Consider the following 11,236-nt stretch of genomic DNA (forward strand, 5'->3'; position numbering starts at 1 on the left):
TTACTTTACTCCCAGGAGGTCCCAGGTGAATGTTTACTTCCATATAAATAGTAGCCATTATATAACATTATAGGCCTGACAAACAATCAGTCTAGTTTCAGAGGCTGTTGTAACAATAAATACAGGCACGCAGGCTCACGTGTGCTCCTGCTTGTTCCAGCACTTACCTTTGACAGAGCAGGACGCGAGCATACAAGTTGCCACAGCGATCCAAAGCCACCCCATAGTAGTGCGCACGGGCCAGTCAATGGGTCCCCCCCTACAGACCCGCACAATGTGATGCTCAGCTTTACAGCACTGTCGCTTTGTCTGTGGCCCGACCTCTAAAGCTGAGTGACACCCCGCGGGTCCATTGGGTGTCAGCCACCTAAAATCTGAACAAAAACCAGATTTCACATGCGTCCTATGTTACGAGGTTTGTGATGTGCAATTAGCACTTAAAGCAAAAAAAAAGACAGCATGAAAACAGCTTTTAAATATCCATATATCATTTATTAATTTCTTTATAAACTTGTATCTGCGATGGTAAAAATGCAGTCTTCGACAATCTTGTACAGTGTTTCATTTTAGACAAATTATGTGGGTATCAACGTGTGAGGAGGAAACAGCTTCTTATTCTCCTACAGATAACATCCTACTCTCCTGTTTTGACTTCATGCAGATGTATTGGCAGATGACTTCTCAATATTTCTAACAACAAGCACATATTGTGGAGCTGAACAAATGTGGCAAAATCAGACGTTTCTCATCTTGTTTTTATAAATACTGTCTGGCCGAACCGAGGCGTCGTTTTTTCCTCAGTTGAAGCTGGAAAGTGTCAGCAGAGCGCGCGGCTCCAACTTGGACTTTTGCTGAGGGGGCGGAAAATTCTCACAACAGCTGAAGTTGTGTAGCTAAAACACACGCACAAACTCACACAATAAAAAGAAGTCACTTCCTCTTATGTGGAGACAATCCAGAGTTTGAGAACCTGTTATTTTTAAGGCTGCTCCAGTTTCTGCCTCAGCTAACACAAGGATTAAAAAAAAAAAAAAGCCAGGCGTGTGGGATGAGACGAACCAAAAACCCGAGCACTAGAATGAAGAGAGAAAAAACTGTTGATGGAAAATAAACACACCAATGTACCGTACACCTTCAAAAACTACTCTCTCTCCAGGCTGTATGCACCAGTTTCTCTGACGTCTGCTCTCTGAGTTGAAGCCTGTGCACTCTGCGTTCACTCTGCGTTCACTCTGCTTGGAGAGTGGAAGATGTGTCAGGATGAATTTTCAAACAGGATCTGCTTCAGAGATTTCCGTGACCGACTTCAGCAGCTTCTCATTCTGCCTCTGTGTTTCTCTGCCATGTTGGAAACACAACTCCAGTCCAGCTTTACGAACAATTAAAGTAAACCACTTTAACACGTCTCTTGTTCTTACACTAGTGACACAGCATGGCTTTAGTACATTTTAGCACTGTTAAGTTATTTACACAGAAACTGCCTCTCTCCTGGATCTGCAGGTTTGCAAAGGGTACACACCGGATATGTCGACTTTCACTAATGGATGCAAAACTTGTTCCGAATTAGCTCACTCGTAAGTGTCTGAAAAGAAAGGTGCCTTAAATTAAAGTCTGTAAAATAATGAGAGGAAACATGCAACACATGACTTTCTTTAGCAGATAAAATGATTTCAGTTCACGCCTGAAGTTTTTTTTTCTAAATGTGTCTCAAGATTAGAGTTGAAGCAGCTCGACTGGGTGTGATTTTCTCATTATGGAAAGTGAGAAAAAACTAACGCACATATCAGATTCCAAACAAGTCGGCTTTGTAGATTAGTAATGTCCAAAACGCCTTAAATCTGGCAACTATTTCCAGGGTAAGGACAGGGGAGCTTCTGGCAGTATCCTGAGTCACAGACTGTGAAGCCCCGAGTCTGTGTTTTCCTCCCAACTCTTAGTTCCTTTATCTTTGTCCATTAAAGTCCCCCTGTCTGACGTCAGCACAGGAACAGCATATTTGAGTTGAAGATAGGGAGTTGTGAGACTGCACAGTTCAGCAGCCACCTCAGTCTTTGTTTTGCGAGTGGCAGGGGGGAGCAGGCAGAGTGGAGGAGGTGCCACCAGCTGCTCCACGGAGCCGTCGGAGCCTCACGTTTGTCTTTTACTTCCCTCGCTCCGTCTGGCTCCCTCTCACTGCTGCTGCTGCTCCTCTTCCTCCTGGGCCGGGCCCTGGGCGGGCGTTTCTGCCTGAGCCTGGGGCTCGGCAGGGGCCTGCGACTGTTCCTGAGGTGCTCTGGGAGGAGGTGCCGGGGCTGGTTGAGGGGCAGGAGCGGGCGGGCGAGGGGGGACTATGATTTGGTGTTGGCGTTGTCTGTAGGCGATGACGGTTCCTAGCAGCAGGGCGATGACGGTCATGAGGTAGAGGTCCCACTCTGGGCCCAGAAGCTGGTCCAGGTCCACCTGAGAAACCAGCTCCTTCAACTGACGGGAGCCAAAACGGAAAGATATAAAGGACAAAAACAAGTCATGATTAATTTCAGTTTCCTCTAATGAAGCTTTTAACTCAGTTGAGTTATTATTCAGAGTTTCTTCTTCAAAGCCAAATTGTCAGAGCTCCAGCGGAGGAGAGAAGTACTCACATTAAGATCCTGCAGGTACTGCAGAGTGTAAATCAAACCCAGCTTGCACAGAGCCAGGAACACTGGGACCTGGGCATCGGGACTGGCTTCAGCTGCCATGTCATAGAAACGCTTGGCTAAATGGATGTCCTGCAGAGAGAGATTAAATCAGTCTATGCATATTCTAAAAGGAGCCCAACGACAACAAGAACTTTGTTCACCAGTTTAACTACCTGTTTGATGCCCAGGCCTTTCTCATGCATGTAACCCAGGTTGAACATGGCCTGGGCACTGTGCTGCTGCTCCGATGCCAGCCTGTAGTGGATGACGGCCGTCTCGTAGTCTACATCCGTCCCGTAGCCGTAGAAGTGGTAGTCCCCGAGTTTGATCCTTGCCACAGTGTAACCTGGGAGAGGTCGGGTTTTCATTAGACAAATTCAACTTACTTCCTCTTTGTTAAACGTCTACAGATGGACTCCAGATAAAGAAGTACTGCTAAATATAAAATTCAGCAGAGATGTAAAATGGATAATAGATGAGGGACAGTGTGTGTGGACTGACCCTGTGCTGCAGCTCTTGTCCAGTGGAGTAGAGCACGAGGGTAGGTCTCATTCTCGGTGAAGATCTTTGCTCCCTCTGCTTGATTCATTCATACAAAGGAAAGCAAATAAATTACTGCGTCGACATACATTGTATTAGATCATCAACTGGTCACATAGCAAAACCAGGAAACCAGACACATACAGGTAGTTGTCCCCCATGAGGTCAGGGAAAAAAACTAATGTGATCCTGATGTGCTTTTCACTTCAACCTAAAACCAACGTGATGCTTTTTCTTACTCTGGTCCAGAACGAAGGCCACGTTGCTCTGAGCGACCTCGTAGCCCTGCTCAGCCAGCAGCAGATACTGGACCAGCGCAGCATCCGTCTCACCCTCCTTAAAGCTGCCGTACGCCGTCATGAGCCGCTCAGACCAGCGACCACGCTCACACACGTTCTTGAAAAGCTGCAGAGAGGACACAGGATGATAGAATGAAGCTACATAACAAGTGTAAAGCACTCGGGCCGTAATGGATGAGTAACACAGCAGAGAGATGCTCTGTATTCTCCTCATTTCTTCATCTGTGTAATGTTGGAGTAGTACCAAGAAGCCTCACCTCCACAGCAGTGTGGCAGGAGCGCATCACACCAGTACCGGTCGCATGCATCTGAGCCAGGTTGTAGAAGGCCAGGATGTGGCCGGACTGAGAGGCCAGGTTGAAGAATTTAAGAGCCTGCTTGTAATCACGCTTCACACCGATGCCGTCTGTGGAAACACAGGAAGAAGAGAGAATTAGAATTACTGCCTCGCTGTTTAGTGCCTCCGCCAACCAGTCAAGTTGCAGTTTACACCCATGTCTGTTCAGATTCATACAGTGAAGACTTTGAAGGAATTTAATAAAAAGGTATTAAGTATATTTCTTGGCGAAACGTGGATGCTTCACACACATCTTCAACCCGGCAGCACAGAAGATCTATACAATCACCCCAGTTTCAAGGTGGGCACCAAAGATTAGTGTCACTCATTCAGTGTCTGACCAAATGTGAAATATGGTCACAATGTCCCCTTCTGCTCCTGAGTTCCCATTATGTTGTCACAGTGAAGTTGACCTTTGACCTTTTGGGTATAAGATGTCATCACTTTATCATCTTATCCTATTTTGTCATTTGTCATACAGTAATTAGTGTATCAATACTTGAGCTATAGCCAAAAACGTGTTATGTGTAGTCGCAGTGACCTTGACCTTTGACCACCAAATTGTAATGGGTTCATCCTTGAGTCCAATTGGACATTTATGGCAAATTTAAAGTAATTCCTTCAAGGCGTTCCTGAGATATCGCGTTCACAAGAATGGGATGGACGTGAGGTGACAGTGACCTTGACCTTGACCTCTGACCATCAAAACCTAAATCAGATCATTCTTGAGTCCAAGTGGACGTTGGTGCCAACTTGTATCATAATTAGCGCAGGAAGTCTTGAGCTATAACCAAAAACTTTTTTTGTGAGGTCACAGTGATCTTGACCTTTGACCACCAAAATCAAATCAGTTCATCCTTGAGTCCAAGTGGACAAGTGTGCCAAATTTGAAGAAATTCCCTCGAGGCGTTTGAGATATCGTGTTCACAAGAATGGGATGGACGAATGGACAACCCGAAAACATAAGGCCACGGCTTTCGCCGACGCTGAGGCATAACAACATAGAAACAGATGGAGGAAAAAATGAAGTGATTTATAGCAGAACAACAACAGAGTGATGCTCATGAAGGAAACAAATATTCAGATCTACCAGACGGACAAGGAAAAGGGAAAGCTCTGACAGAAGGCAAAAACACATTGACAGGCGTTGAGCTCCACGAGCAGGTGTTCACACAGACGCAGCCCTCAACACTCACTGTAATACATCGTTCCAAGCTGGAGTTGTCCGTCTACCCAACCCTGCTCCGCTGCCTTCTGGAAGTATTTCAGTGCCAGCTCGTAGTTCTGAAGACACAAAACACGCAGCTGTGATATCAGCACTCGACTTTTACTTTTAGACACGTTGAGACACAATTGTAGCTCTCAGGTTAGCAACACAGAGGGTTGTACCCTTAAAATTAATGTGTCAAGGTATCTTACCACTGGGACTCCTCTTCCATACAGGTAGGCCATGCCCAGGCCGCTCTGTCCCACTGGATTACCCTGTATGAAAAAGCCAGTGAGTAATTGAAACTGACAACCGAATAACACGCGTCACAAATCACAGAAACCTGTTCTTCTCTAGAGGTAAATCAGCCAGTTAAGAGATTAAAACATTTGGTTTCATTCTTACCAAGTCTGAGGCCTTCTTAAAGTACTGCAGGGCTGTCTCGTTGTTCTGAGGGAGATAATCGCTGCCTTCTGAGTACATCTGAAGGACAGAAGGAGGCATATCAGTTGATGCAGTGCCGTAAACGAAAACGCACTACAACGTCTTCTGTTATAGCGCAATGCCAGATCACTTGATTTAGTCTGCTTTTCCCAAGTCCTCACACAGCATGGCATACATATTCAGAATGTTTACAAACACAGAAGAGAAAAAATAACAATCTGCTTAAGTGTTTATTTAACAGATAGGTGCAAGCAAACTGTAATAAAACCGTCTACCATATCAAAAACCTTCTTCCCCCACGGCTCCCAGGGGAGAGCAGAGAGAGAGGAGCATGAAAGGCATCTCACTCACCTTGCCAAGGAAAGCCATCGCGTGTGTGTTTCCTGCATTTGCAGCCTGGTTGAAGTAGTCATACGCCCTCTGTTGGAGAAAAAGCATCAGGAATACATTAAACGCTGCAAATTAATATCAAGAGAAGGCAACACTTATTATCATTTAAAGAAATACCTGATGATTCTGCTCGACTCCACGTCCTCCATGTAGGTGTAGCTGACCTAACCCCACCTATCAGGAGGAAGAAGAACACAGTTAACTCTATGGACACATCATATTATAAATATTGAAAATGTAAATGTAAGACGGTTGAGATACTTTGCATACACGAGGAAAAATGTCTTAACACAAATCTGGATGATGTAAACTGTGATTATGTCCGACCACAGAGGCTGTAGGCTAGCTCACTTCATGCTATGTTTATTATTAGATTCCTGACTGCAAGATGGATTTAAAGACATTTTTCGTCCCTGAGAGGATCACTATATTTAAATGTAATTCATCAAATCAAATTAATACTTAAATTAACATTTGATTGATGATGACACTCTTGTACCTGAGCCTGCACATCTCCTTTCTCAGCTAGAAACTGATAGTACTGAATCAAGTCCTCCTCCAGCATCCCGCTGGTAGACCCCGGGTTCTCCACCTCATCCAGCAGCCTGATCCTCTGCACCGCAGAGCCTCCCGTCAGGGACACGTCACTGGCCACTGGAGAAAAGAGCAGATGTAGTATTTGCCCAGGAGGAACAGAACATATTAACTGAATACTATATATAAAAATGTTGCAGTGAATGCTCACCCTGATTCGCCACAAGCCTGTAGTGTGTCAGGGCTGACTCACAGCTCTGGGGAACACCCACGCCTCCCCAGTATCTGTATCCCTAATGAGACAAGAGAAAATGTCAGTGTTTGTACTCAAGAAACAACACGACCCTTTCATATCTCCACTGACAGAAAAATCAACCCACCAGGATCATGTGGGCTACCAGGTTTCCACCCAGTGCACCAAATGTGTAGTAAACCAAGGCCTGAAAACAGAGAATGTTGACAATACATGAACATCAGCTGGGAAAAGATGTTAAATAGACAAATAATACAAAAGTATATAGAGTGAGATATAACTAATAAATAATGTAGAATGATAACAGACCTTAGCCTGACTTGAGTTAACTCCGAGTCCTGCAGCGTACAAAAAGCCAAGAGCCTGTGGAAGAGTAAACAAGTGTTACACAACTGATTCTCCAAGCACAATAATCAGCATTTCATGTCAGAGGTCAGAGGTCAAAATGGTTTCAGCACATTTCTCACATGACAAATTCATATTTCTGGATGCCATCTTTACCGTCTGAGCTTTAGGCGAGCCCTCCACTGCGAGCTTCTCAAACATCTCTCTGGCCTTGGTGACGTTCTGGTTCATGTAGTCTCCGAACAGCATGGCGTACGCCACCTTCTCCATGGCTTTCTGGTGACCTTTCTCGGCTACTTTCTGCAGCTTCTCGTATAAGCTGTGAAAGTGGTTCGACAGCAGAGGTGATGTGGGTGAAGTCAGATTGACATACAGATTAAAGAAACACTATGTGTGCATAACAAACAGTACTGTGACACCTAAAACAAATAAGGATGTGGCGAGCAAAGTCACATGGAAAATAAGCGCACGTGAAATAGAGCCAAAACTAAATCTGACTAGATGACTAGCTGGGAAAGAATATGCTTTAGGCCACATGATAAATTACTGCTCATACACAGAAGGCTTAATTTGCTTTGTTGCAAAAATACCAACATCTTTGTCAGGTTTAAGACTCTAAGCTAATTATCGAGGCTGGGAAGTTCATCTTACAGACATATTTATGAAAGCTAAAACCTAATAAAGCATGAACAAAAGGACACCATTTGTTATCATCATTTCCAAATGCGTTGTGCAATAATACAGAAAAACCTGACGGGGGAAACTCACTCTTTCTTCTGGGTCTTCCTGGTGGTGGCATTGAGCATCCTCAGGATGGTCTGATACTGCTCCTCTGCCTCCTCCGCCTGCAGTCTCTGCTGTGCCTGCTCCTCCGCTGGAGGGAAAAGAGGAGAGGCCAATTAGACCGTGCAGGTGAAAAAAGGGGGGTTTAAAAAAAATGATCATGGCGGCAGAGGGGAAATGAAACCATAATGTGTTCTCAGGCTGGTTTTCATCTTTAGTTTCAGTTGCTGCGGAGCTCTCTAAAGGCTTTTATTTTGATAAACAAAGATAATTAAAAAAAACATTCTATAACAATTTATCTTCATTCAAGGCAACACTTATAAAAGTTTATCCAACCATTTTATTAAAACTTCGATTTGAGGAAGATTAATGGCTGCATTTTAAATAGAACACTTGTGGTTCTTACTGTAAGTCTGCTATATTAGCTTTAGGGAAGTTATTAAGTTGGAGACTTACTCTCACAGAAACCCCACTTCTTCTCCTGGTCATAGTCGTAAATTGTGGCGCACCAAAGCCGTCCGTCCCCGCGTCCATCAGTGGTACAGTCCGAGTACTCTTTACCCTGGAAGAAGAAAGGGAAGATGCAGGGCTCTCCATGGGCCGTACCTCCATTCACCACAGGAACTGTATCAAAATAAAACACATGTTATTATAATAGATAGGAAAATAACAACAGAGAAAAGGACATATAGAAAATATGTTTCAATGTCCATTGTAAAAAATCAAAAATCAATTATACTTGTGCAAAACAGCAACACAAAAGCAGGAAGTAGTAAATTGTACAAAGCAGTCACTAAGTAAAATGATGTAACTGACTGCAAGAGGAGCCACAGGTGCAAATGACTGTTCATGTCTCAGGGGGTTTAACCGTTTATCCGATCTGGCGCTGCCCTGAAACCACACGCTCTGCTCAGTCAGCTGAACTGAAAACAGGTTAACGTGTCAAGTCTCAACAAAACTTAAAAATAACAAAAACCGTCTTCATTCTCAAAAACAGATGTGCTTAAGACATAGTAATAACCTGGAGACATGAAGGAGTCCTTACAAGGATATAATCAGACACCCAGTGGCTCATCAACCCTTGTTTAAACAGCTATATGAAGCATTACAGGAAAAAAAACGGAAATAATAATCGTTCAACGTTTGGCTGCTTATTATAAAGTGTAATGAAAGCAGTGAATCCTTGTTGCTGATGTTGCAGGAGCCACTTTCTAGTGTTAAGGCTCTATTCCACGGCTCCATCCATCTCTGGCTTTAATTGTAAAAGGAAAAAAACTCGACTCAAAGCATGCTTTGCTCAGCCAGCTACCAGTTACAGAAAGCTCACTCATGATCTCTGTCTCACACAGACATCTGAAGACACAAACACAAGACAACAAAACAAACAACAAGTATGTATTTGGTAGTTAAATGCTAAGAATGCAGGAAGTATTCACAGCTCGCTGTTTGAGATTAAAAATTTGATTGCTTACTCTCTTTAGGTTTCTCCTGGACTGGAGGAGGCTGTTCAGGCAAGTCCTCCTTCTCTTCTCCTTCCAGTCCCTCCTCAGGTGACTGTTTCTCCTCTTCTGCCTGGGGTGACTGTTTCTCCTCTTCTGTCTGGGAGATGTCATGACCAGAGGTCACAGAAGCACCAGCCACAATTCTTGCTGTCAGATGGACGTCCTCCTCTTCAGATTCTGGGTCATGGTAAGACTGGAGGGATGACCAAGAAGTTGTCATTAAGGAACAGGTGGACGGGGGGGTGTAGATTTCATATTAAAATTGGTTGCTAGGGAAAAGCTATGGATAGCTGTCTTACAGACCACTTCTGTTAAGATTGATTTCTATCTCCCAAAAACACCATCAAACAGCTCATGAATTACCTTAAGCTCTGGTCCGTCATCCACGTGTTGCTCTTCATCTGAGAAGTATAAATATGGCAGACGTCAAGACACTGTTTACTAGAGATGGACAAACCTGCTTGTTAAATATAAACAGCTGCTTGCAACAGTTTAGGAAATGTACAGCCACTTGTGTCCATGCCGGTATTAATTATCAGTTCAACAACAAAACTAACATACTTACCAGCTGTTATTCCGTTAAAAACGACTAGCAGCAGGATGGTCAACAAGTAAAACGCTCTTGCAGTCTTTAAACACCTCTTAAAGCCCATTGTTGACAAGCTAACTATCTGCTAGCTGTAGCTGCTGCTATTTCTATCACCAAACATCCAGTTACAGTTGAGTCTCTCTATGATACGTAGCATAAATAAACTCAAACACGCGCTAAGAAAAACGAAACCGCACTCTCTCTGGAAAACAACCCGGTTAATTTTAGTTTCTGAAGCTGTCCAACAAGCTAACAGATTCAAGTGCAAAGCTAAGCTAACCGAGTAGTAACAAGCTGAATGACGTTTAGCTGCTAGCTGACAAGCTAGTGTTACATTGCCACGTAAAAGACCAACCAAATAGCGCACTATTTGCAAGAGACGCAACTCATCGGTCTACCAATTTGTTGCCAGGTACCTCTTTCTAAAACAAAATATCCGTGAAATGCAAAACCTTTTGCCTTTTGATTTTTTATCAACCACATACTACTTAGCTACCCATGTTAAGCCCCTACAACTGATAGACACTTCCTATTCTCGCATTTCGACCAATCACAGCGCGTCTAGTTTGACAGTAGCCAATGAGCACCGGCCAAAGACTTGTCAGCCAATCAGGGGCGTACACAATTATGTTCCTAGCTGATGGGGTTTGTCCACGACACCAAAACACTGATAATAATCATGAGGCTTGAGGTGGTTGCTTTGAACCAACACGTTATTAGTGCCACCGTAACCACGATAGACCCAACATTAAGAGGTATAACAGACGACAAAAAGAAAGAAAATTCTGAGGGAAATTAGTGTTTTGTTTCAATGACTTTATTAATGTGAACTAATCAAAGCAAATTACTGTAAACTTTGTAAAAAAAAATGGAACTCAAAATTAATGTAGCTATTAGTTTACTGTTTAAAATAGGTAGACTATAATAATATCTGCCTGTTTCATTAAAAGCGTTGCATCAATTAGAGAATAAAATACTTTTTTATACCAATTTGTAGTTCTATCAAATTTGACAGCAATGTCATTGTAACCTCCTGTTTTCAGCAGCTTCATAGTATCACTTTCCCATTGAAATCCAAAACACTGTAACACTGTGAAAGGATTTTGTCGCAGTTGGGACTGACTTCTGTTCTTCAGACGAGAGATGAGGTTAATGTGCTCTGTTAAATTTTGCCTGTCTCTGACCCGAGTAAACCAATGAACACAATGGGTTCAGGCCCTGCAAGCCCCACTAACGTCATTAGCACTCTGATCATTTGACGAACTTGGGCCATTAATTCTCAAAGGAAATAAGAACTAGCACCTGGTCAGGGCTGTGAGCTACCTGATGAAGAGGGGGATATTACTCTGAAGAAGT

General features: G+C 43.5%; 1 protein-coding gene across 2 annotated transcripts; it reads right to left on the reverse strand.

The window, feature by feature from the left end:
- Window positions 1-486: 486 nt before the first annotated feature.
- On the reverse strand, window positions 487-10,384 carry sel1l (SEL1L adaptor subunit of SYVN1 ubiquitin ligase). 2 transcript variants are annotated; one of them, XM_069657488.1, is made up of 21 exons: window positions 9,857-10,384; window positions 9,655-9,692; window positions 9,262-9,484; window positions 8,246-8,413; window positions 7,775-7,880; window positions 7,163-7,325; window positions 6,971-7,024; window positions 6,789-6,848; window positions 6,620-6,701; window positions 6,374-6,528; window positions 5,992-6,048; window positions 5,836-5,904; window positions 5,446-5,523; window positions 5,253-5,315; window positions 5,030-5,117; window positions 3,754-3,902; window positions 3,437-3,602; window positions 3,159-3,233; window positions 2,831-3,003; window positions 2,619-2,747; window positions 487-2,460 (listed from the first exon to the last, which is right to left on the reverse strand). In XM_069657488.1, the coding sequence occupies exons 1-21, from the start codon at window positions 9,942-9,944 to the stop codon at window positions 2,170-2,172; spliced, it is 2,475 nt and encodes an 824-aa protein (XP_069513589.1). In that variant the 5' UTR covers window positions 9,945-10,384; the 3' UTR covers window positions 487-2,169. The 2 variants fall into 2 exon arrangements, with proteins under 2 accessions (XP_069513589.1, XP_069513588.1); XM_069657487.1 differs by having other exon boundaries at window positions 3,159-3,236.
- Window positions 10,385-11,236: the final 852 nt, after the last annotated feature.

Source organism: Semicossyphus pulcher, unplaced genomic scaffold, assembly GCF_022749685.1.
Source record: "Semicossyphus pulcher isolate SPU_LCO1_2020_fin unplaced genomic scaffold, fSemPul1.0.p SCAF_11, whole genome shotgun sequence".
Lineage (NCBI taxonomy): Eukaryota > Metazoa > Chordata > Actinopteri > Labriformes > Labridae > Semicossyphus > Semicossyphus pulcher.